General features: G+C 39.1%; 1 protein-coding gene and 1 pseudogene across 1 annotated transcript in view; one reads left to right on the top strand and one right to left on the bottom strand.

Moving 5' to 3' along the window:
• Positions 1-27,479, bottom strand: part of Spink13 (serine peptidase inhibitor Kazal type 13) — a 141,424-nt gene that overhangs the window by 5,325 nt on the left and 108,620 nt on the right. Inside the window, exon 2 of the mRNA NM_001109539.1 lies at positions 218-313. Within this exon, the coding sequence (NP_001103009.1) occupies positions 218-296 (79 nt within the window). The 5' untranslated portion in view covers positions 297-313. The remainder of the gene's footprint in view (positions 1-217; positions 314-27,479) is intronic.
• Positions 19,510-26,053, top strand: Psmd14-ps1 (proteasome 26S subunit, non-ATPase 14, pseudogene 1; annotated as a pseudogene).

A 27,479-nucleotide genomic window follows, 5' to 3' on the forward strand; every position in this document is an offset into this window, starting at 1 on the left:
CCAAATTTAGAGCTTAGAAGAATCTACAATGTAGAAAATAAAGCTGAGTTTTCTTCTTGGGAAAGTACATTTTCATGGTATGGAATTTGGACTAGCAAGCTCAATATTTCTTATTTCAGAAAGACACTCCACATCCAAAGTAAATCAACAGCAAAAACAACCCCTTGTTTCTCTACAGCTTTAAGAAAATCCAATTTTTATCTACAGGATCACTCACCTGCTAAAGTAACATGTGTCCAAGTCAAAAGTATGAGGGAGAAGATGATCCTGTGTGGCCAGCAGCCCCTTCTTGTCATGGCTTCTGTGATGATAACTAGGAAAATGCCTGTTAGTTTATTCCCAGTCAACTATACAAGTAACCTTTCAACAGGAAAGGCCCTCGGGGATGCTGTATCAATACAAAGTTGGCCAAGGTGGTCTCAAACAGGCTACAGTCACTTAGACTTCAGAGAGCATCTGTGTTCTAAAAGATAGGGAAACTATGCCAATAATCAATCAACCAACCAATCAATCAATCAACTTCTCTCCCTCTCTTCCTCTCTCCCTTCCTCCTCCCCTCCTTCCCTATTTACCCCTCCCTCCTTTCCACCTCTGTCCATCTATCAGACTGACTGAGTGACTGGCTGGCTGTCTCTCTGTGCCTGAAATGACATCCTGTCAAGAATAGAAGTTAGACAAAAGACTTCAGGTCTGTATCATCATCTTAAGCCTCTTCCTTCCACCTAGTAGCCAATGGTACATAAAGAAACAAGTGAGGCCCACAATAAGTGAAGTTTTTCTATTTTCACATGCAGAGGAAACAAAGGGAAGATCTTGAAAGCCAAAGTAGACAAAACTGGCCATGACAACCATAGAACAGAAAGGTGGACCTCTGAGAAAAAGGAGAAACCAGGAATATCACCCCTGATTCCGACTAGGCATAGGGGAAGCAGAGAGAGGTTACCTGGATGAAACTGTTGTTAGCTTGAAGTGTCAGCTAGCATCAAGAGTAGCTGGCAAGGGACCTGTGAAACCACAGGGGTGGGTGCCCTGCTCAGCTGAGTGACCACTAACTTGGCATGAGTTTCCTCTCATGGCTGTTTTTAAGTTTGATCCCTCTTTCAAGCCACCACCCTCTGCTATGTCACGCTTCAGCAGGCAAGGACGGACCTGGAGGTTCTGTGCTGTGCTTTCTGGTTATGAAAAATAGAGGATACAAACATCCTAAATCTCTGATGTTTGTAAAGTAGATTAAGGACCTGGTGCCCTCCAGACTAGTTGGCAAACGTTCTTGCCAGATCCCAGACTGTACCCAGTCTTCCCACATTTCTTCCCCCTTACTTCTTATAAGTTTTACCTATTTCATATTTAAGCTTTGCTGTTTTCCCTGCTCTGATAACCTAGGAAACTCTAATATTCTTCTAATTGATAATATTTCCAGTGCCACCTCTGCGTCCTATACTTGTTGCCTTTGACTATACTGCAAAATAAGCCATCCAGCAAACGGACTATCTGAAACAGTCATCTCATACTTGACTGCATCCTGGACCTGTGGAAGTCCCAGGGCCTGACAATAGTCTCTAGATGAGTCCATCAACTTTTTGAGACCTTGCTCTGTTTTTTCTGCCCTTCTAAGTTGGAGTAAATTTAACTCCGATTTTATTTTCAGACCTTAGTTGTGATAGATAGAACAGACACCTTCAGCCTGAAGTTTATGATCGTGCATCATTAGAGATTCCCACGGAAGCCTTTCGTTTAGTGTGACATTGCCCTTGTGCTGCCAGCCACACCTTTCTTTTCTGCATTCCATCTCCATTGCTCTGAGTAAAAAGCATCACCTTCTTCTTATCGAATGAACAAACACAAGGACGCATGATCCACCACCCTACTCCTTTCCCACATAGTTCTGGAAATCACGTCACCAAGCCTTTCTCTTCTATACCTCTACCTTACACTGCTTAGCTTAGGGGTCTGAGAGTTCGCGGATACCCTCTCCTCTTTCTTCCTTTTTTCTATTAGTTCTTTGAGAGTTTTGAACTTCAAACACTATGTTTTGACCATATTTTTTTTTACCACCTCTTCCCAATTCTACCTTATTTCCCATCCCATCTTATGTCCGTTTTTTTAACCCTTCAAGACAAAATGTTACTGTCCAAATATTCCTGAATTTGTGGTCTTCCCCTGAAACATAGTTGGCTAAACAGAGTCTACACTGTGAGGGAAAAACTCTCTCTTCCTCTCCTAGCAGTTAACAATTGCCGTTTGCCCCATGGCTAGGAATGGGACTGTGTGCCCAGAATCACTCTCCACGTCTGTATTTGGTTTGGCTTGGCCTTGCACAGGTTTCATGCATGCTGTAGAAGCATGGTGAGTTCGTGTGTGTAACTTGTCCTGCTGCATCCAAAAATGTTCCCTTTTAGTCATCCATCACCTCTTTTGGTCCCGTCTTTGGATATGTTACTTGAGCAGTGGAAGGGAATTTGGAGTATCTACATTCTCTTGAGGGCTGAGAATTCTGTACTCTCCTATGTTTTATTCTTTGCACTTTCTCCTTGTGAGTCTCTGTGTTGATACCCTCTATTGCAAACAGAAGTTTCTTGGATAACGGTTCAGCGATTGACGGATGCACAGATATGATATTATGTCATTAAGTTTAGTACTATGTCAGTTTAGCAGGATAATAGTATTTAGGTTCTCCCTTAGGGCCTATAACCTGTGTAGCCAGGGGTTCTTGGTTCAGCACATGTGCTACATATGGATCTTGTCTTGTGGAGTGGGACATAACTCTAGTTAGAAATTGAATGGTTACTCCCATGATGCTCTTGCTACTATTGCATCAGTGGTCGTTTCTTGCCAAACCCTACTCATTGCTGTAGCTAACAGAGTTTGCAGCATGATATGATTGATGAATACTTCTTTCTTCTGGTAGCTTGTATAGCACCTTTAGATACTATATTAAAGCTGTCTTAGAGGGATGAAGCTTCCAGGTCAGTGCCAGCTTGATTTTTACCTCGTGCTCATGAGGCAAGTAGGTGGTATTTTCAACAAGGACAAAACAATTTCCTGTAATGTTTTTAGGGGTGTGGTTTATAGGACATCGTTGACCAACAAGTCCAAAAGAAATAACCCATTCCTGGTACTAGGCTTGTTAAGTGTTACCTTCTAGTGTCCAGAACAGGGCATTGTAATAGGTTTCCAAGTGGGGAAAAAAGGACTGAAGGCCAGCAGAAAGAATTGAAACAGGCACCCTCTTGAGGTAAGAGGTTGGGAAGATTCTCCAGAATGTACCAGAGACTTAGGAGGTGAGGGAACTTGTAGAGCCTACCGTCAGCAGAAAGACAGGGCATCAAGTGAGGAATGGGGTTGCTATCCCACAGACAAAACTCTGACCCATAATTGTCCCTGCCTGAAAGAAATTCAGGGATAGAAATGGAGAAGAGTCTGAAGAAAAGAAGGTCCAGCAACAGGCTCAAAGGGAGATCCAGCTCAAGGGGAGGCCCCAAGGCCTGACGCCATTACTGAGGCTATGGAGCACTCACAAAAAGAGACCTATCAGGACTGCTCTCTGAAAGACCCAACAAGCAGCTCAAAGAGTCAGATGCAGATATTTGCACCCAACCAATGGACAGAAACTGCTTTTCCCTGTGGTTGAACTAGGGAAAAGCTGGAGGAAGCTGAGGAGGAGGGTGACCCTGTAAGAGGACCAGCAGTCTCAATTAACTTGGACCCTGAAATCTCTCAGACACTGGATCACCAACCAGGCAGCATATACCTGCTGAGATGAGGCCTCCAACACATATACAGAAGAAGACTACCTGGGTTCAGTCAGAGAAGATGCACCTAATCCTCAAGAGACTGGAGGCCCCAGGGAGTTTAGAGGTCTGGTGGGGTGGGTGAGGTGGGCATATCCTTGTGGAGACAGAGGATTGGGAAATAAATAAATACGTACATAAAAGGTCTTTAGTGTTATAACTTGTCATAACTCCCTGCTTAATTCCATCCTCTGTTTCCACCTCAGTTTAATTCTTCCTATTCCATTAATACCAATGATTTGTAACTCCCCTATCTTGCAAATTTTTTTGTGGCCCCTTAGCAACTCTGTGAGCATTTCAAATCAAGCAAATATATCTGAAGATTCAAAGTGAGCACCCGCAGATGAGAGAGGTTTGTCTTCTTGGGTCTGGGTCACCTCACTCTGAATGATTGCATCCAAATCTATCCAATTAACTATGAATTTCATAGTTCATAGCTATATAACATTCTATCATGTAAATATACCACACCCTCATTATTTATTTACAAGTTAATGGACATGTAGAGTGTTTTCACTTATTGGTTATTGTGAGTAGAAAAGGAATGAATTATGGATGGATGAGTATTTTATAGTAGAATGTGGAGTTCTTTGGGTATACGCCCAAGAGTAGAGCTGGATCATGTGGTAGGTCTAATTTTTACCTTTTGAGGAACCACAATACTGGTTTCACCACACAATAAAGGTTGCACCAGTTTGATTTCTATCAGCAGTGACTACATACTTCCTTATCCCCACATTCTTGCCAACATTTGTTATCATTTGTGACTTTGACCTCTTCCTTCTGTACTGGCTGGTTTGTGTGTCAACTTGACACAAGCTGGAGTTATCACAGAAAAAGGAGCCTCCCTTGGGGAAATGCCTCCATGAGATCCAGCTGTAAGGCATTTTCTCAATTAGTGATCAAGGTGGGAGGGCCCATTGTGGGTGGTTTCATCCCTGGGCTGGTTGTCTTGGGTTCTATAAGAGAGCAAGCTGAACAAGTCAGGGGATCTAGTAAACAGCAGCCCTCCATGGGCTCTGAATCTCCTACCTCCTACCTCCAAGTTCTTGTCCTGTGTGAGTTCCAGTCTTGACTTCCTTTGGTTGTGTACAGCAATGTGGACATGTAAGCTGAATAAACCCTTCCCTCCCCAACTTGCTTCTTAGTCACAATGTTTTGTGTAGGAAGACAAACTTTAAGACACCTTTGCTATTGGGATAAGAAGGGATCTCGAAGTAGTTTTAGTTTGCATTTCCATGGTAGGTAAGGATGATTTTTTAAAGGTGGTTTTCAATCATTTATAGTTTATTTTTGAGAGCTCAGTGTTAGTTCAAGCAACTAGGTTGCTTGTTTTCCTATAGCTTTTTAGGTCTTTACATATTCTAGATTATAACTTTCTGTCTACTGTTTGCCTGTACAGATTTCTTCCTATTCTCTAGATGAACTCTTAGGGCAATGCGTTCTTTGCTAAACAGAAACCTTTTAGTTTCCTGAAGTCCCATTTATCAGTTGTTAGTATTAATACCTGCACTTTGGGGTGGACAGAACCTTTTACAGAAAGTCCCTTCCTCTTTCTCTAAGCTCAAATATATTACCTATATTTTTCCCTCTATCAGGTTCAAGGTATCAGGTTCTATGTTGATGTCTTTGATCTGTTTGGAACTGAGTTTTGTGCAGCATGAGAGATAGGCGTCGGATTTCATCCATCTCCAAATAGCTACACAGCAAGATCAGAGAGCCATTTGTTGAAGATACTATTTTTTTCCAAAGTATACTGTAGTCTATTTGTCAAAAATCAAGTGACTGTTGGAGTGTGTGAGAATTGTCAGTCCTCAATTCTATGCTACTGATCATGAACCTGTTTTTATGCCAGCACCACACAACTTTCATCACGATAGCTCTGTAGTATCACTTGGAATCTGGGATACTGACTGCTCCATCAGTTTCATTGATGTTGAACATTGTTTTTTTCATCCTGGGTCCTTTGTATTTCCATATGAAATTTAAGATTTTTTTTTCAATTGCTGTGAAGAATTGCATGGGAATTCTGATTGACTCTGTAGACTGTTGCTGGTAGGATGTCCAATTTCACAAGAGTCATTACACTAATCCAAGAGCACAGGACATTTTCACAAGAATAATTATGCGAATCCGAGAGCACAGGGCATGTTCCTTTCTTTGGATATCTATTTCAATTTCATTGTTCAGTGTGTTAAAATTTTTATTTCATAAGTCTTTCACTTTCTTGTTTATACATATTCCATGACGTTACGTTTCAGGCTATTGGGAAAGGTATTGTTCTTGATTTCCTCCTGGGTGCCTTTGCCATTTGTATACAGAAAGGCTACTAATTTTTGTGTGTTAATTTTGAATCCTCCTTGTCTATTGCATTTTTCAGGTGTAGGAGTTTTCTCCTGCAGCATATAGAATCAGGAATTATGTATGGAATTATGTTCCATATTATGTATGGAATCAGATTATCTGAAAGTAATGAAACCTTGACTTTTACCTTTTGTATCTTTTTAAAGTGATTTATTTTTTGAGATTATAATAGAATCACATCATTTCCTCCTTCCTTTCTCCCCCTCCAGAACCTCTCATGTACCTCTCCTTGGTCTTTCTCAAATTCATGGCTTCTTCTTTTATTCATTGTTGTTATATACATATACCGCCCCCTGTCCCTTCTGCCACACACTATTGTTGTTTGGATTTTATGGATATAGCTTCAGAGATTTCTGGGAAACATATTCTCACAGTATGCTCCCTTTTCTTCCAGTTCTCACAATCTTTCTGGCTCCTTCTGTAATGATCTCTGAGCGCAGGTGAGGGAGTTGTATTATAGATGTGCAGTCTAAGGACTATGGGTCTCCCTTTTCCCCAGGGTCATTGGCCGCTGACCCACAAGAACTGGAAACAGAGTAAACAAACAGGATTTAGAATGACCCACGAGTACAACAGAAATAACAGACTTCTCTCTGCAATCAGCTTTGGGGAGACAGATTAACTTTGGGGTGAGTCAATGGTCGTATTGGTTAGAGGAAGGGGTAGAAATTTCCAGGGTGAGCAGAAGTCATTGGTTGAAGGCTAAGACACTGAAATGTACTCTCCATGAGTGCATGGAGAGGCACTCCAGGAATCTCAGGTACTTGCAGATTGGGTATTTATTTGAAGAAAGGAAGCTGAACCCGTAATCTAACTAAGGCTATGTGAGGTAGATGGTATCTACCTCGAGCTCCCAGACAAGGTCAGAGAAGAAGCCCTGCTGGTAAACGGAGTCTGCCATTTTGCATCCAGCTCAGAGCTTTCTGGTAATGTCAGATATCAACCTTAGTAGGGCAACAAAAGACTATATGTATAAGGGTATAAAGTAACATATTTAGAATGTATTTAGGGATTATCATGGTTTAGCAAAGTACTGGTTGTAGATTCTCCTCCAATATTCAGAACTTCACTAGCTCTGTTTGTTCGCTAGGTTTCCAGTACCAAGCATGGCTGCTCTCTTGTTGAGGGAATCTTAAGACCAATTAGGCAGATCTCAGTTACCACCAAGGTTTGAGTACTACATTACTTATTATATCTTCAGGGCTATCATGCCACTCTGGTTGTTGTAGCTCTGAAGTACATGAGGTGTTAAACAATGGGTCCTTACCTTCCACCTCTGGGACCATCCTAGAGCAAGAGGAATATCCTGTAGTATTGGGGATTCTCTCAGGAAATCCTCACCAGTGACCCAAAAGAGAACTTCTCATGCTTAGTGTTGGGGTTTCTGTTTGATGATCGTTAGCTGTTGGAGGTTTCATCCTCAGCCTGTTTGTTTTCTAATAAAAGAAAGAAAGGGTGTGGATTTGGGTGGGTAGATCTAGGTGGAGTTGGGAAAAGAGGAAACATAATCAGAATATATTGCATGAAAAAAGTCTATTTTTTTTCATGAGGAGAAAGACAGTAAACAATGTTTCTTCCTCCATGACTTTTGCTTCAGCTCGGGCATCCAGGCTCCTGCCTTGAGTATCTGCCCTGGAAAGAAGTCTATTTTCAATGAAAAGAACCACCACAACAATAAGAAATTAAGTCTCCATTTAAAGAGCTAGAAATGAACAAATGGCTAAACACAAAAGGCACAAAGATAATTAGAAAGAAAAAATCCACAATTAGTAAATAGATTTAGTAAAAATAAGCCCAAATTAGAAGAAAATTGTTAATTACAACAGACTTGAAAGCAATATATATATGAAAATTAGAAAAATATAAAACTCTATACATTCTATACTTTATTTTGATTATGATCCTGGCTTTTGATGGCTGAGCCATCTCTCTAACTCTACTTTAATATTTAAAAAGACTTGGAGCTCCATAGGAAACAAATGCTTTTACAAAAATGTAATTTGTCAAACTTAACTTGCATTATACATATAAAATTTAAGCACATATAAAACTGATAATAAACCTTGTTAGAATCATTCTGGTGATTTATTATAGTGATTAAAACTGATAGCCTCTCTTACTAGTACCAACAAAGTTGATGAAAAAATTTTAATCTCTATCCAAGAGCTAGAAAGAATAAATGGCTGAACACAAAGAGCTCAAAGATAATTAGAATTAGAACTTCAATTAGTTAAATAATAATAATAAGTAGTAAGTCAAAAACCAGGGTCCTTTTAATCATACTCAAATACTGTATACTTCAACCCTGACATGTTAGGCAAGATATGCTTCCAGTGCAAGAGTCACATGACTGTTAGAGAATAACTAACTACTTGGAAAGAATATAATAGAATATGTATTGTATGAAAGTCTCAAAATCTAAAAACATCAAAAGAGGAGATAATTCAACCTTCAGAGCCCAGACAGCTCTACATCAGAGACATAGTTTTGAGAATGGAAAAAAATCAAGAAAACGTTTATATGCTCATGAAGAAAACACAATCTACATATTTAAATGTGATTAAAGTATACTATAACAAAATTTTAACCTAACATAGTATGTATTCTTGAATAAAATAGGAGGGGAAGAGGGAGGAAGTAGTAGGAGTATAAGACTACAAGAATAAAATAGTGCGGGTAGAGGGGATATGGGGAGAGACAGCTAAATTTAAGGATGATTTGAGGCATAGTTTAGAAACATAATACAGTAGAAGCTTCCTAAAACATATCCATACATGAGGGTGATCTAACTGAAATTACCAAATAACGGGGGAGCCATAGTGCCAACTAAATATTTCCCATCACCAAAAGAAGCTTCAAGCACTGGCAATGAGGTACATATAATTGAGTTGCTAGTCAACGGGGTCCCATGGGAACCCCGAAACAACCCAAGCTATTACCAAGACTCTGGAATGCTATCTACACACTAATGGCAAGGAAGGCCTTATCACTGAAGGCAACATCTACAAAAGTCATTGCACATGAAGAAGTGGAGCTGTCGCCTACATAGAGCCATCACTCCTATGTTGCAGTCTTTGGCACTGAAAGTTCCTCTGCATACTGCCAAAGGGAGAATATCAATGTCAGCCTAGCCACAAACCCTTGGATTGACCATGGTGTCCTGCCTGCTGGATGCTCGTGCAATAGTGGCACAAAGCTTGTGGGAGTCACCAACCAATATCCAATTTGACTTAAGGGTCACTCCATGAAATGGGACCCAATCCTGGCACTGCTTGTGTCAAAAAGCTAAGATTTAGATGATCCAGAGACCTAGAGTAAAACCAAATCTTACAGTTCTAAAAAACAAACATAGCAACAAAAGGACTCCTTGATATTATACTATACTCAGATCAGTGCCTTGCTCAGCCACCATCAGAGAAGCTTCCTCCTGCAGCAGATGGGAACAAACAAAGAGACCAGTAGTCAGACATTATGCAGATTAATAGACCTTGGAACACTTACCCTTAAACTGAATGTCTCCATCAAATCCATCCCTTCAAAAGTCATGGAATCCCTCAGGAGAAGAGGCATAAAGAGGTGCAAGAGTCAATAGAGATGAAGGACACCAAGAAAACAAGGCTCACTAAATAAACACACCCAAAGCTCATATGGATTCACAGAGACTGTGGCAGCATGCACAGGGTCTATCCCAGGTCCTTTGGGTATATATCATGTTTCCAGTTTAGTGTTTTTCCAGAATTCCTGAGTATGCAAATGAGTATGTCTCTGGATCTGCATCTATTTCTTGTACCTTTCTTGGGCTCATTTCATTCTGTTTTGTCTAATTCTAATGTGTTAGTTTTTGTTTATCTTATTATATTGTATTTTATTATTATTCCATTAGAAGCCTGTTTGTTTTCTAATGAGAGACAGAGAGGGAGTGGATCCAGATGGGAGGAGAGGAGGGGAGGAACTAGGAAGAGTAGAAGGGGAAACTGTGATCAGGATGTATTATGTGAGAAAAAAATCATTTTCAATAAAAGGGGGTAAAAGAAAAAAGGAAAATTTTTTTTACCTTCCAATAAATCTTTACCCTATTTTCTCTCCCCCTTCAAAAAATTAAAAATCTGATATTGCGTTGTTATTGAATAAAATATTAGTAAATAAAAATGAATGTTTTAATACATTGATTTCATGTTTCTTTTGTCTTACTTGGTTCAGTAATTATTAGGAATAAATCCACAAGCACACCCTATATTAATAATTTTAGTAAAAGAATCACATGATTCTATAAATGTTATGAAGGGACTTGATAAATTCCTTATAAATTTCTAATTCAATCTATAAGATCCAAATTGAATAGATCCTTTTCTAGGGTGTTTGACAAGTCACCTCCCTATTTGTTATTGGTCACAAGGGGCTCAGAGGTCTAAAAAATGCAAGCTATTGCCACTGCCTTTTACTATCCAAAAATAACTAAATAGTTATTGCTAAATGTACTACTCCCTTTGTTTATAAAACAGGGAACTCAGTCTCAAACTAACAGGAAATTTCCTCCCTGATAGCTAGGTTCCGTAGTGCTAGAAGGGGTTGTGAAGACTGAAGGGGGAGAAAAGACATTCACAGATTAATCCAGCATTGACACCTGCATCCTTCAGTCTGACCTGTCAAGATGTGTCTTCTGGTATAATAGTGGCATGACTCTTTCAGGGTAACTAATCACTTTCTGATTGGATTTGAAGCCTGCTCCACAAGAAGGAATTTTAGGGCTGGTACTGAAATTCTGGCCAAACCCCCACAACTGTGGAGGTCATAGGACCTAGTATAGAACATGCTGTTGTTAATTTACTACATGGTCATGATGTCAAGTTGCCTTTTAAGTATTTGTATTTATAGCCATAGATATGCATTGCTCTTAATCTTGTTTGGGGAGGTTTCTTGTTGCATTGGTCAACAGTCAATGAAGACATCAGTAACTGGTCAAAATCCTGAGAATAAGAGATTGGGGCCTCAGCCCTAATGGAGACATCTACATTCACCAAAGCTCGAGAAGCCTTGTAGAAGAGGTGGAAGGATAATGTAAGAGTCAGAGGATATAGAGGCATACTGTGAAGTGCTGTCTTCTGTACATAATCCAACATAATCATAATGACATCATGATCTCATAGCATCTCTGGATACCTAAATAAAACCTACACAGGAACAAGGAAGCCAAAAAAAAAAGCCCAGCATAGATGGTGTTGATGATCTCCAGGCCTTGCCACATACTGAGCATATATCGGCAGCAGATGGTTGTTAAGGGAGGGAGCATTGTTCTTTTGGAGGATGTGACTACTAATAAGTTTTCCATGCTCTAGAGTATGGCCCCAAAGTAATGACCATATGGTCAGCATAAATTGGGCATAGATGGTTATTTAAAAATTAAAATAATAATAGTAAATAAATAAAGAGAAGAAAAAACAAAGGCAGAAGACATGAGGTTGTGAGGGAAGTACATTCCTAGAATCAGAAGAGAGGAAATAGATATATGGTCATATTTTATTGTACACATGTACAAAATTCTCAAAAATAAACTTTTTAATTTAAAACATTAATCAAATTGTGGTAATTTTCTACATTATTTGGGTGTGGAATTAATTTGTTAAACTCAGTTACTTGATATATCCTAGAAATAGCCAATAGGAAGATATAATTAAAAGTAGATCCAGCTGTTTTTTAAAAAAAACACTAAAACCAAAAATATAGATTTGGCCAATGAAGCAATGGCATCATTCTAAACTTATACAAAGTATAAATATTAAAAAACAAATGCCCAAGGGATATATAGATAAAGATATGATCAAAACCTTTCTTAGACTGCACTGCATCTGACCTCTTCACCCAGCCAGGTTTCTGACTTCTTTCTCCAGGGTCTAACCCTGTAAGTCCCCTTGACCTCTCTTCAACCTACCAGGTCTGGCCTGGGTCCCACATTCAGTGCCACAGGATAGTGTAGCTTTCCCTACAGGCCCCACATCTGGTCTCTAGGCTTCTGCTCTGACCCTCCCTTCATATTCTCCAACCTACAAGACCTTCCCATGCCACATCCAATCTTTCTACCCAGCCAGATCTACACCCACACTCAAAACTTGTGGGAGGCACATGCTGTACTCTAGTACAGTCCTTTCTGTCTGTCTGACTTCATTCCACCCAAGACATTTCCAAACTTCAGCAATGACTCGCTTGCATATCTTCTTTGCACACCATAAATGCTCTGTCTAAATAAGAATTAGGGCTAAGAACAAAGTTCACACACCCACATCTCTTTGCAAAAAATACAGTATAAACAAGCCATTTTCTCATTTCTTAAACATACCAGAAACCTCTGAAACCCTATAGAAATGTTTGCCAATGAGTCTTACATAGATGAACCCCAGGGTATATAATTAAAAGAATACTCATGGCTCATATCCCTGGCCCAAGAGGAAACTGTATACGGCCTCTGGGTTCCCGTAGAGGAGGGCCCAGGAGCAGCAGGTCCTCTGCGTCTGAGACACTGCTGGAACCTGAAGGGACCGACCAGATAAACAGTTCTCTGCACCCAAATCCCGTGGGAGGGAGAGCTAAACCTTCAGAGAGGCAGACACGCCTGGGAAACCAGAAGAGACTGCACTCTGCCCACATCTCTGACGCCAGAGGAAAACACCAAACGCCATCTGGAACCCTGGTGCACGGAAGCTCCCGGAAAGGGTCGCACAGATCTTACTGGTTTCGGCCACCTCGGAGAGCTCATAGGCAACACCCCACGAGCAAACTTGAGCCTCGGGACCACAGGTAAGACCAACTTTTCTGCTGCAAGTGACCTGCCTGGTGAACTCAAGACACAGGCCCACAGGAACAGCTGAAGACCTGTAGATAGGAAAAACTACACGCCTGAAAGCAGAACACTCTGTCCCCATAACTGGCTGAAAGAAAACAGGAAAACAGGTCTACAGCACTCCTGACACACAGGCTTATAGGACAGTCTAGCCACTGTCAGAAATAGCAGAACAAAGTAACACTAGAGATAATCTGATGGTGAAGGCAAGTGCAGGAACCCAAGCAACAGAAACCAAGACTACATGGCATCATCAGAGCCCAATTCTCCCACCAAAGCAAACAGGGAATATCCAAACACACCAGAAAAGCAAGATCTAGTTTCAAAATCATATTTGATCATGATGCTGGAGGACTTCAAGAAAGACATGAAGAACTCCCTTAGAGAACAAGTAGAAGCCTACAGAGAGGAATCACAAAAATCCCTGAAAGAATTCCAGGAAAGCATAAATAAACAAGTAGAAGCCCATAGAGAGGAGTCACCAAAATCCCTGAAAGAATTCCAGGAAAACACAATCAAACAGTTGAAGGAATTAAAAATGGAAATAGAAGCAATCAAGAAAGAACACATGGAAACAACCCTGGATATAGAAAACCAAAAGAAGAGACAAGGATCTGTAGATACGAGCTTCACCAACAGAATACCAGAGATGGAAGAGAGAATCTCAGGAGCAGAAGATTCCATAGAAATCATCGACTCAACTGTCAAAGATAATGTAAAGAGGAAAAAGCTACTGGTCCAAAACATACAGGAAATCCAGGACTCAATGAGAAGATCAAGCCTAAGGATAATAGGTATAGAAGAGAGTGAAGACTCCCAGCTCAAAGGACCAGTAAATATCTTCAACAAAATCATAGAAGAAAACTTCCCTAACCTAAAGAAAGAGATACCCATAAGCATACAAGAAGCCTACAGAACTCCAAATAGATTGGACCAGAAAAGAAACTCCTCCCGTCACATAATAGTCAAAACACCAAACGCACAAAATAAAGAAAGAATATTAAAAGCAGTAAGGGAAAAAGGTCAAGTAACATATAAAGGCAGACCTATCAGAATCACACAGACTTTTCGCCAGAAACTATGAAAGCCAGAAGATCCTGGACATATGTCATACAGACCCTAAGAGAACACAAATGCCAGCCCAGGTTACTGTATCCTGCAAAACTCTCAATTAACATAGATGGAGAAACCAAGATATTCCATGACAAAACCAAATTTACACAATATCTTTCTACAAATCCAGCACTACAAAGGATAATAAATGGTAAAGGCCAGCATAAGGAGGCAAGCTATACCCTAGAAGAAGCAAGAAACTAATCGTCTTGGCAACAAAACAAAGAGAAGAAAAGCACACAAACATAACCTCGTATCCAAATATGAATATAACAGGAAGCAATAATCACTATTCCTTAATATCTCTCAACATCAATGGCCTCAACTCCCCAATAAAAAGACATAGATTAACAAACTGGATACGCAACAAGGACCCTGCATTCTGCTGCCTACAGGAAACACACCTCAGAGACAAAGACAGACACTACCTCAGAGTGAAAGGCTGGAAAACAACTTTCCAAGCAAATGGTTGGAAGAAGCAAGCTGGAGTAGCCATTCTAATATCAAATAAAATCAATTTTCAACTAAAATCCATCAAAAAAGATAAGGAAGGACACTTCATATTCAATCAAAGGAAAAATCCACCAAGATGAACTCTCAATCCTAAATATCTATGCCCCAAATACAAGGGCACCTACATACGTAAAAGAAACCTTACTAAAGCTCAAAACACACATTGGACCTCACACAATAATAGTAGGAGATTTCAACACCCCACTCTCATCAATGGACAGAACATGCAAACAGAAATTAAACAGAGACATAGACAGACTAAGAAAAGTCATGAGCAAATGGACTTAACGGATATTTATAGAACATTCTATCCTAAAGCAAAAGGATATACCTTCTTCTCAGCTCATCATGGTACTTTCTCCAAAATTGACCATATAATTGGTCAAAAAATGGGCCTCAACAGGTACAGAAAGATAGAAATAATCCCATGCTTGCTATCAGACCACCACGGCCTAAAGCTGGTCTTCAATAACAATAAGGGAAGGATGCTCACATATACGTGGAAATTGAACAATGCTCTACTCAATGATAACCTGGTCAAGGAAGAAATAAAGAAAGAAATTAAAGACTTTTTTAGAACTTAATGAAAATGAAGGTACAACATACCCAAACTTATGGGATACAATGAAAGCTGTGCTAAGAGGAAAACTCATAGCTCTGAGTGCCTGCAGAAAGAAACAGGAAAGAGCATATGTCACCAGCTTGACAGCACACCTAAAAGCTCTATAACAAACAGAAGCAAATACACCTAGGAGGAGTAGAAGGCAGGAAATAATCAAACTCAGAGCTGAAATCAACCAAGTAGAAACAAAAAGGACCATAGAAAGAATCAAGAGAACCAAAAGTTGGTTCTTTGAGAAAATCAACAAGATAGATAAACCCTTAGCCAGACTAATGAGAGGACACAGAGAGTTGTCCAAATTAAAAAGGGAGACATAACTACAGATTCAGACGAAATACAAAAAAATCATCAGATCTTACTATAAAAGCCTATATTCAACAAAACTTGAAAATCTGCAGAAAATGGACAATTTCCTAGACAGATACCAGGTACCGAAGTTAAATCAGGAACAGATAAACCAGTTAAACAACCCCATAACTCCTAAGGAAATAGAAGCAGTCATTAAAGGTCTCCCAACCAAAAAGAGCCCAGGTCCAGACGGGTTTAGTGCAGAATTCTATCAAACCTTCATAGAAGACCTCATACCAATATTATCCAAAATATTCCACAAAATTGAAACAGATGGATCACTCCCGAATTCCTTCTATGAAGCCACAATTACTCTTATACCTAAACCACACAAAGACACAACAAAGAAAGAGAACTTCAGACCAATTTCCCTTATGAATATCGACGCAAAAATACTCAATAAAATTCTGGCAAACAGAATCCAAGAGCACATCAAAACAATCATCCACCATGATCAAGTAGGCTTCATCCCAGGCATGCAGGGATGGTTTAATATACGGAAAACCATCAACGTGATCCATTATATAAACAAACTGAAAGAACAAAACCACATGCTCATTTCATTAGATGCTGAGAAAGCATTTGACAAAATTCAACACCCCTTCATGATAAAAGTCCTGGAAAGAATAGGAATTCAAGGCCCAAACCTAAACATAGTAAAAGCCATATACAGCAAACCTGTTGCTAACATTAAACTAAATGGAGAGAAACTTGAAACAATCCCACTAAAATCAGGGACTAGACAAGGCTGACCACTCTCTCCCTACTTATTCAATATAGTCTTGAACTTCTAGCCAGAGCAATCAGACAACAAAAGGAGGTCAAGGGGATACAGATCAGAAAAGAAGAAGTCAAAATATCACTATTTGCAGATGATATGATAGTATATTTAAGTGATCCCAAAAGTTCCACCAGAGAACTACTAAAGCTGATAAACAACTTCAGCAAAGTGGCTGGGTATAAAATTTACTCAAATAAATCAGTAGCCTTCCTCTACACAAAAGAGAAACAAGCCGAGAAAGAAATTAGGGAAACGACACCCTTCATAATAGACCCAAATAATATAAAGTACCTCGGTGTGACTTTAACCAAGCAAGTAAAAGATCTGTACAATAAAAACTTCAAGACTCTGAAGAAAGAAATTGAAGAAGACCTCAGATGATGGAAAGATCTCCCATGCTCATGGATTGGCAGGATTAATATAGTAAAAATGGCCATTTTACCAAAAGCAATCTACAGATTCAATGCAATCCCCATCAAAATATCAATCCAATTCTTCAAAGAATTAAATAGAACAATTTGCAAATTCATCTGGAATAACAAAAAACCCAGGATGGCTAAAACTATCCTCAACAATAAAAGGACATCAGGGGGAATCACTATCCCTGAACTCAAGCAGTATTACAGAGCAATAGTGATAAAAACTGCATGGTATTGGTACAGAGACAGACAGATAGACCAATGGAACAGAATTGAAGACCCAGAAATGAACCCACACACCTATGGTCACTTGATTTTTGACAAAGGAGCCAAAACCATCCAATGGAAAAAAGATAGCATTTTCAGCAAATGGTGCTGGTTCAACTGGAGGTCAACATGTAGAAGAATGCAGATTGATCCATGCTTATCACCCTGTACAAAGCTTAAGTCCAAGTGGATCAAGGACCTCCACATCAAACCAGATACACTCAAACTAATAGAAGAAAAACTAGGGAAGCATCTGGAACACATGGGCACTGGAAAAAATTTCCTGAACAAAATACCAATGGCTTATGCTCTAAGATCAAGAATCGACAAATGGGATCTCATAAAACTGCAAAGCTTCTGTAAGGCAAAGGACACTGTGGTTAGGACAAATCGGCAACCAACAGATTGGGAAAAGATCTTTACCAATCCTACAACAGATAGAGGCCTTATATCCAAAATATACAAAGAACTCAAGAAGTTAGACCGCAGGGAGACAAATAACCCTAGTAAAAAATGGGGTTCAGAGCTAAACAAAGAATTCACAGCTGAGGAATGCCGAATGGCTGAGAAACACCTAAAGAAATGTTCAACATCTTTAGTCATAAGGGAAATGCAAATCAAAACAACCCTGAGATTTCACCTCTCACCAGTGAGAATGGCTAAGATCAAAAACTCAGGTGACAGCAAATGCTGGCGAGGATGCGGAGAAAGAGGAACACTCCTCCATTGTTGGTGGGATTGCAGACTGGTACAACCATTCTGGAAATCAGTCTGGAGGTTCCTCAGAAAATTGGACATTGAACTGCCTGAGGATCCAGCTATACCTCTCTTGGGCATATACCCACAAGATGCCCCAACATATAAAAAAGACACATGCTCCACTATGTTCATCGCAGCCTTATTTATAATAGCCAGAAGCTGGAAAGAACCCAGATGCCCTTCAACAGAGGAATGGATACAGAAAATGTGGTACATCTACACAATGGAATATTACTCAGCTATCAAAAACAATGACTTTATGAAATTCGTAGGCAAATGGTTGGAACTGGAAAATATCATCCTGAGTGAGGTAACCCAATCACAGAAAAACACACATGGTATGCACTCATTGATAAGTGGCTATTAGCCCAAAATACTTGAATTACCCTAGATGCCTAGAACAAATGAAACTCAAGACGGATGATCAAAATGTGAATGCTTCACTCCTTCTTTAAAAGGGGAACAAGAATACCCTTGGCAGGGAATAGAAAGGCAAAGATTAAAACAGAGACTGAAGGAACACCCATTCAGAGCCTGCCCCACATGTGGCCCATACATATGCAGCCATCCAATTAGACAAGATGGATGAAGCAAAGAAGTGCAGGCAGACAGGAGCCGGATGTAGATCGCTCCTGAGAGACACAGCCAGAATACAGCAAATACAGAGGCGAATGCCAGCAGCAAACTACTGAACTGAGAACGGGACCCCCATTGAAGGAATCAGAGAAAGAACTGGAAGAGCTTGAAGGGGCTCGAGACCCCATAAGAACAACAATGCCAAGCAACCAGAGCTTCCAGGGACTAAGCCACTACCTAAAGACTATACATGGACTGACCCTGGGCTCCAACCTCATAGATAGCAATGAATATCCTAGTAAGAGCACCAGTGGAAGGGGAAGCCCTGGGTCCTGCCAAGACTGAACCCCCAGTGAACTAGATTGTTGGGGGGAGGGCGGCAATGGGGGGAGGATGGGGAGGGGAACACCCATAAGGAAGGGGAGGGGGAGGGGGATGTTTGCCTGGAAACCAGGAAAGGGAATAACACTCGAAATATAAATAAGAAATACTCAAGTTAATAAAAAAAAAGAATACTCATAAACTTCATCAAAGAATTCAAGGAGTTTAAAGACACAAAGAAACAGCTCAATGAAATTAAGGAGAAGGAACTTAAGGACAGTAAATACCTGAGTGATTCCCAAGAAAACAGAAGCATAAGGCTGTTGGAAAGGACAAAGTCAATTTAGGACTTGAGAACACAATTCTATAAAGAGATAGAAAGAATGAAAAGAAGTCAAACTGAAATGAAGATCGAATTGAAACATCCAATAACAATTAAAAAATATCAAATGAAAACCTTACAAGTAGCATTAATCAACAGAAGATAGAATACTAGGATTTGAAGATAAAGTAGAAGATCTAGACCAAATGATACATTAAAGATACATGAATTCTACTAGACTTTCAAAGACAGACAGGCAAGCCTTCTTGAACCATTTAAAAATTAGAAACATAAGGTGCACACAAAGTTTCCTCCCATGAAGCCAGTATCACTCTAATAGCAAAGCCAGATAAAGACACAACAAAAACAAAACCATAGGCCAATATCCTTGATGAAAGATGTTCAATAGCACTTGATAGATGTACATCAAAAGAATTATACACCATAAGCAAGTTGATTTTATCCCCAAAATGCAGCAATGGTTCAACATGTGAAAGTCAATAAAGGTAATAACGTAAGTAGACCTTTTAAAAACAAAATAAAGTATAATGAGATAAAAAAATCATAACATTGTACTTAATCAAGGCAAACCAACAGAAGGAAAAGAACCCCAAGAGAAGGTATAAGAAACAGAGACCTGCTCATTCACACATTCAGGGGTCCCATAAAAATACTAAACTGAAAGCTATAATATATAAGCAAAGGACCTGACACAGACCCGTGTAGGCCCTGTACATGCTGCTTCAGCCTCTAGGGGTTCATATGAACTTTGCTCTGTTGATTTAGAGGCCCTCATTCTTTCTATCCCCATTCCCTCTGGCTCCCACACCCCTCCCACCTCCTTTTCTGTGGAGTTTCCTGAGCTCGGAGGGGAGGAGTTTGATGGAGACATCCCATTTAGTGTGTTCTGAGTTCTCTTTCTCTTGCTCTTAATCTCTGTCCCCCCCACCTCTCCGGGGTGTGTGTGTGTGTGTGTGTGTGTGTGTGTGTGTGTGTGTGTGTGTTTGTGTATGGGTTTGTGTGATGTTGGGCTATGAGACTCTGTATTTCTTCCCATCTGATGCAGGAGGAAACCTCTGATGATGGCTGAATAAGGCACCCATCTATAAATATAGCAGAATATCGTTAGGAATAATTTTACTGTTATTGTTTTCTTTTAGACCAGTAGTATTTGGATTTGCTCTAAGTCTCTGGGATGTCTAGTGGCCCTGGTTCTTGGTCACACAAGAGGTGTTGGGTATGAGTTCCATCTCATGGAGTGGGCCTTAAGACAGATCAGACATTGGTTGGCTACTCCCACATGTTCTGTGCCACTGTTGCCCTCTCATGCTTTTAGGCAAGATGGATTGTAGATCAGAGGTTTTGTGGCTGGCTTATTGTTTATGTTTCTCTTTTTGTAACTAAAGAAGAATACCTTTTCACATAATATTGAAAATGGCTTTGAGATACATAAAAAAAATGTTATCTTTATTTATAATTAGAAAACCTCAAATGAAGTCTTCACTCCTCTACCTTATCTAAAGAAATTAGAAATTCTTGATACTAAATTCTTTCGCAAGGATTGTGGGGATTCTTGGTGCAGTTTAGGAGGTGTGTACAGCCTTCCTGGAGCATTTCTTAGGGATGCCCTTATGTGGCTAAAATCCTATCACCATTTTTAGCTCACTGTCTCTGCTTCATGCTTGCATTTGGAGACGTGAGCTCTCAGCTTTTGTTCGTGCAGTTTTACCTACAGCTGCCACGTTGGACCTCTTTTCCCCCTGGAACCAAATACCCAAATAAGATGCTTTAGCTATGGTATTTTACTCCAGCCACAGAAAATAAACACATCTATTAGACGTGTGTCTATCTGTGTTTTCTTCAAAACTCCCTGCATAACATTATGCCTACAAACTCTAAGATAGATAAACTATTTTTTATACAAATATCAGTATTTCAATTTGCAAGCTGCTGTCATTCAGGGTCCCCCCCCTTCCCCACCCCCTTTGACTGGCTTGCCATTGAGGAATATTCAGTTGAGTCCACTTTAGTTTCCAAAGCCATCTTCCCTAACAATGGCCTGTATTTTTCCGTCACAATGCAAGTGACCTTGTGCTACCTACCATTCCTGCTGTTAAAGACTAGCTTCTAGGCAAGTCATTTGATTCCCTGCCAAGCAGGTACATGGCTCTTGTGTTACCTGCTGTGGAGACCCTCTGTTTCCAGATTTTCCTTTGTCATCTTGTGAGAGAAAGAGGAGGCCAACTGCATGAGTGTTTGCTTGGAATTAGAATACTTAAAAGAATCCTACCCAGAATCTGTCTGTAATCTAGATTTCTTCCTCTGTTTTCTGCTCTGAATTTAAGCATATTACCTATCCACCCACTCTGTCATTACTTTCATGGTATTTCTCCCCCTCAGATATTACAGGAAACACAATTTAGACATGGTGCCAACTCAAGTAGGGGATTTTTATTATGCTAAAATCCCTTAGGGGCAAATGACCAGAGGCAGCTAGCTGTTTATATCAGAGTACAATCAGAAATAATAATCTCTTATGAAAAGAATCCCACACATGAACAAGTTGATCCAATCTATTTCCACCCTTCATCATCTGTCCTGGACTGACATTTATATATCAGTGCATGCTCATGTTAAGAAAAGGGTCATTAACAAAGGAAGGGAAAAATCGTTCAGACTTCATTTAGGATCCTGGAAACCCCTATGAATGAACAAGGCAGTGACTACTGTGGCTTAGACCACTATTACAGAAACATTTCAACAAAAGTTAAGATGAGGAGCAATAAGTTTTTAATAAGGTACAAGAAATACAACAAAGGCCTACTAAAGATCCTTCTTGTCTATTGGAAATGTGTCAGGCTTCTCTGAGATACACAGACTCAGACCACAAAGACGCAGGTGCAATTGGCAATGGAGAACAGGCTCATTGATTGTTCTTTAGGACCTCCATGCTATTCATTTTATTTAAACACCAAACTGAGAGAAAAGACACCTATCATCACCTTAGTTATGGAAGCGTCAGAAAAACTCAAAGACAGATTGAGTTTCCCCAGTTGCTTAAATATCAGTTAAGAATATGATTTTAACACACAGTTTTCTGTAGGCACTAGGGTATCGATAACTCCTTCTTTGACTGGGCCTATTTTATAAATTAAATGACCAGCTAAAAGTAATTCCTCTCCCTACAATTAGAAATGCAACTTATTCTACAATATTCTCTGAAGCTACAGATGCCCCTCTAGGAAATAAAACGAGGCATTTCATAGCTGCTTCCTCCCGACAAAGGAGGAGGTGGGAAGACTGTGAGAGGCAGAGCAACAGGAAGTTTGCTGTGGGATTTCATCTAGACGTGTCAGAGAAGCTACACCATGAAGTTTCCTCAGCACAGATACCTAAACAAGACCAGAAAAAAAAAGACCAGTCCAATAGATAATGCTGACATTGAAAAGAGAAATCTCATGGGACCTCAACCCTAGACAAAGAATTGCAGGCAGAGAGAGTGGGAAAAAATAGTCTTCCTTAGGAAGAGCTCCCAAATTGATCATCCAATACCAAGTGGTTGGCACTGAAAATTATATGCATACAAGTAACATTTTAGGTGAAGGGACACTAGCCCAGTCGAGCATGTGGCTGTGGTAGTTGCCCTTCTCCTTCATTACCTCTAATGACTAAAAATCATTAGGTTTCATTCCTAAAATTAGCCCCTACGGTCTACTCTCTTATTTGGCCACTACTTCCTCCTGAGTTTGGCTAGCAAGGTCCAGGTATCAAAGTATTGAAGCCCAGTAATCAAAAGCCTACTTTGGCTCACCTGATTAACATGCCCAATTAAAAGTAAAATACCTCATCCTAACACAGGGTTCCCCCTTTATCTTTATAAACTATCATTTGCCTATGGGCCACATCTGTCCCCTCTCTATTCAGAGGCAGTCCTTTGTCCCACTCTGGGACAAATATCCCCTCCTCTTGCTCCTCCCCGTCCTTTCACTTTCTCTCTATTCTCTCTTTGTCTTTGTCTCTTATCCCTGCCTTTTGTCCCTTTGAGGCAAATAAATCTCGTTGGTGCTGAGGTCTTGGTCTTGTTGTGTCTTCAGCCAACATTGAGTTCCCTCAGTAGGGACTGAAAAAGTTGTGTTTATATATTTAGAAGTGTGTTTGTGTATGTAATAATTTTTTTAAAAAAATAGCAGCTATCAACTTGAGAGAGAACAGGTGGTGCATGGGAAGATTGGGGGAGGAGAAATGGAAAATTATGCAATATTTTTTAAAAAAGCAGAGACTGACAAATTGAATTAAAAATTAAGATTCATGTTTTGTGGCCTCTAAGAAAAAACACTTTACCATCAATGATAGTTACCATTATTTTAACATAACATACAGGAAAAGGTATTCCAGACAAATAAGCTATTCTAATATCTGACAAAATAGATCACAAGCCAAAGCTAATTAGGAGAGATGGTGACGAACATTCATACTTACCAAAATAAAAATTCATTGAGATGATATTCTAATTCTAAACACTTATCCACCAAACAAACAAGTACCCTATTTCATAAAATAAATCTTATTAGGTCTTAAACCAGAGATTGACTCAAACACAATGATAGTGGACGTCTATATAAAATCTAAACAGAAACACTGGAGATAAATAACATCATAATCCAATGGATGTGGCAGACATCAACAGAACATCCCATCCAAACTCTAAAGAATTTACTTTCTTCTCAGCAGTTCATGAAACTTTCTCCAAATTACCACATACTGGGATGCACTGCAAACCTCAAGAAATTTAGGAAATTTTAAATCACATCCCAAACGCAAAACTAATACCAACTGATACCAACCGACAGTAGAATGGACAGACAGTACATGAACGAACTTATGAGAGTTAAATGATACGTTACTGAATGAAAGTTGGTTCAAGGGAAAACTCAAGAAAGAAATGTAAAAGTTTGTTGAATTTAATGAATATGAAAATAAAACATACCAGAATCTATAGGTTATAATGAAGGCAGTCCTAAGAAGAATGTTCTTAGCACTACATGCCTATATTAAAAGAAAAACACTGGGGAGAATCCATGTTAATACCTAGTGTTGTGCTTCAGGGTCTTGGACAAGCATGGAAGATACCACCAAAGAAAGAGTAGGGAAGAGGAGATACTAGAAGTTAGGGCTGAGCCTGGCATGAAGGCGTGAACCTTTGATCCCAGCACACAGGAGACGCAGGTGAATCTTTCTGAATCTGAGGCCAGCCTAGTCTACACAGTGAGTTCCAAGACAGCCAGAGCGGTTGAGAGAGACTCTGTCTAAAAAAATAAAACCAAACCAAACCAACCAAACAAACAAACAGAATCCTTGGGGCTAGCTAAAATTAATGAGATAGATAAAAAAAATAAGCAATAAATTCTTTGTTGATTCTTTGAGTAGATTAACAAGATTGACAAACATTTAGTCAAACTACCTAAAAGATAATTGAGAAGACCAAAATTAATAAAATCAGAGATGAAAAGGGAAAAATTGTTACAGATACTTATTCAGTGAACCCTAAGAACATAATTATTGTCAATAATGTATTTTATTTTCAGAGACAAACCAGAATTCTTCCAATCCTTTAGAGCACGAGTTCCATTTTATAATATCATAAACATACTTTTATGTTTATACAAATATTTTTATGAAGATCTCTCAAATACTCTACAAATTCAGTACTCATGACTAACTTAAAAATTTACAATACTAAAAAATACCTGACAGATAACTTCCAATGAACAGCATTAAAATAAATGTGCAGATTTTATTAAATTAATTATTTAGTATATAATAATTACTTATGTGGTTACTTCCCTTAACCTAACATGATAAATTATAGTAGAACTTTCTAAGATTAACTATCCTTTCATTTAAAAATAATGCCTAGTTATCCACTCTCTACTATTTTCCAATATCTTGCTAAATTGTATTGATTTAACTATAGCATTTCTCAGGTTTTTAATATAAAATATCATCAGTGGAATTATTTCTTGGCAGAGGCCTGAGTGACTGTTTTGAATGGAATCCACTGAGTCTTTGCCTATTCTCAAAGCCAGAGCCTCGTCAAGTGTGAGGAACTACTCTTGCCACAAACACCATGTTGCTTGTAAGGCCAGGAGGAGGGGCTGAGGGGAAGAGGGAGGATTATAGGGAGAGAGGAGAGAAGAGGCAAGGTGAGGCCAATCCTGGGGGAAAAAATTATACCCGCCAGAATGAGCAAGAATTGAAGCTAATAAGAAATTTGTCAAATTCGACAAATTGAAGTTTAATAGTTTAAGAGTTATAGTTACTGTGCGGAAATGTGGACACACTTCTAAGATTTGGAAGATGTGTGCCTGAACTGGGCCAGATGCACTGACAGCTTTTTGCCATGGACTGAGTAGAAGGAGTCTGCAATCTTGTATCTCTTTCTTGGCTTTGCTAAACATGTTAAAATATGACCATGCTGGAGTTCCAATGGGTGGACGTTACCGGTGTAACGCTCGGTGAACTTGATGATTTCATGGTCAGAGGGAATGGGGCTATGCCACAGTCAGGAACAGGTGTCAGTATAGAAAGAGTTGGTCCAGCCTTCGCAATTAAATTTGCTTAAACACACAGGATGGCCAGCAGTGGCTATTGTTTGCTGTCACAGTCACCTTGGCTTTGGTTGGTGGCTGTCTGGTTTGGACATCAACACTCAGCAGAGCTTTCAAGCCTTGCCAGAGAGAATGTGGCAGTGGTTGTGAATCCCATTCCGCATGTAAAAGGAAAAGTTATTATTGGATGTCTTCATGGTTGATCAATGCCAATATGATGGTCTTAGGAGATGAACCAAAACAAACGACTTCAAACCCGGGTCACTTAAGCAGTCTTGACAGGATTAAACAAGTTATTATGCCATCATTGTTAATTACTGGAAAAGGAAACTGAAATAGAAGATGCTGTTAAATTTGCATAAAAATAGTTAGATGGAAAGATTGACCTTTCAGGATTATGAACATGGCAAATAGCCTAGAATTCTAATAAGGGGAAGATCAGGTAACACCCGAAGAGCTGACAACAGAGAATGTTAGCATAAGTAGATGCCAAAAGTCCTTTGGAAAAACATGGATACACCTATGCCTTTAAATGTCCGGAGTTTTGCAGTGATGTCGCACTCTGTTATATTTAAATGAAGCAATACAGAAAGCCAGGTGTGAGACTTTCAGAGTAAATTGCTCAGTTATTCCTAATCCCCAAAAATCAAGGGGTTCCTGAAGGAGTAGTGTTTGCAGTACTGGGGCACCTTTAGTCTCAGTTGTGAAATTACATCTCTTTCTTTGAGAAAAGTCGTACAAGAATATGCCAAAGTAAGAAAAGTTTGTTAAGATCCCATTTAGTATTTGAAAAAACAAATCAGTTGCACAAATACATGGTGATTGTTGCTTAAAAAAATACATTGACAATCAAAAAATATCATTGGTGCCTAGTGTACATGTTGTGCATAGTACAGTGCATATATTAGAAATTAATAGATTTGAAATACTTTTCATGAATCAAAACATATAACTGCCATCCAGAGGGAGAATTCAAACAGTATGTGTACTCCGGGAACAACTGTGTTCCATTTAAATTATTAGCTTCATCTACCTAGATATCCCACTGTTATCTCAAATCAATAATATTCCATATTCTGTAATATAGTTCTATAATAAAACTTCCCTAAAACAGTCCTCGTCTGTCTATAATGGGTTTATAACTTTCAGTATCATAATAGATTCATTGAATACTGCAATACTCTCAGCCATATATATATATATACATATATAGTATATATATATATATATTTATATATATATATCTCCATGCTTTCCTTTGACTGAATCTGCCTCGCTGGTGCCCACAGTACTGACTACTCTGTTATCATTCAAATAACTACTTCCTGCTGATAAACATGAGACAGCCTCTGAAACTTCTTCCTCAACTTGCTTAAGTAAAACTTAAACAATGTAAGCTATTTTTTTTCACATCTTTTATTAAATTAACACAAAGGTGTTTTTATTTTGGTATTATTAAAATGGAATTACTTTCTTCATTTCTTTGGATGGTTCACTGAATTACTTAGAAATTGAACAAAATTTTATGTCCTCACATGTATATTGATTAGAAATTAATCAACTTTGATTAATTCATTTGTGAGTTTTGATACAGGAGTCTTCACATAAAAGATTATATCATTTACAAATCGAGATTATTTTACATGTATTTTTCCAATGTAAACAGCATTTTAAATCAAGATGCCCTCGTTTATTTTACTTATTTATATTTTCAATTTACTTCTTTTCATTTATTATTCTCTCTCTGTGTGTAGGAGGTTGTGTGTAGAAGTATACATGCAGTAGTGCATGTGCAGAGGTCAAAGGGCACCGGAAGTGAGTCAGCTCTCTCCATCCATCA

The sequence above is a fragment of the Rattus norvegicus genome, chromosome 18 (genome assembly GCF_036323735.1).
Source record: "Rattus norvegicus strain BN/NHsdMcwi chromosome 18, GRCr8, whole genome shotgun sequence".
Classification (NCBI taxonomy): Eukaryota; Metazoa; Chordata; class Mammalia; order Rodentia; family Muridae; genus Rattus; species Rattus norvegicus.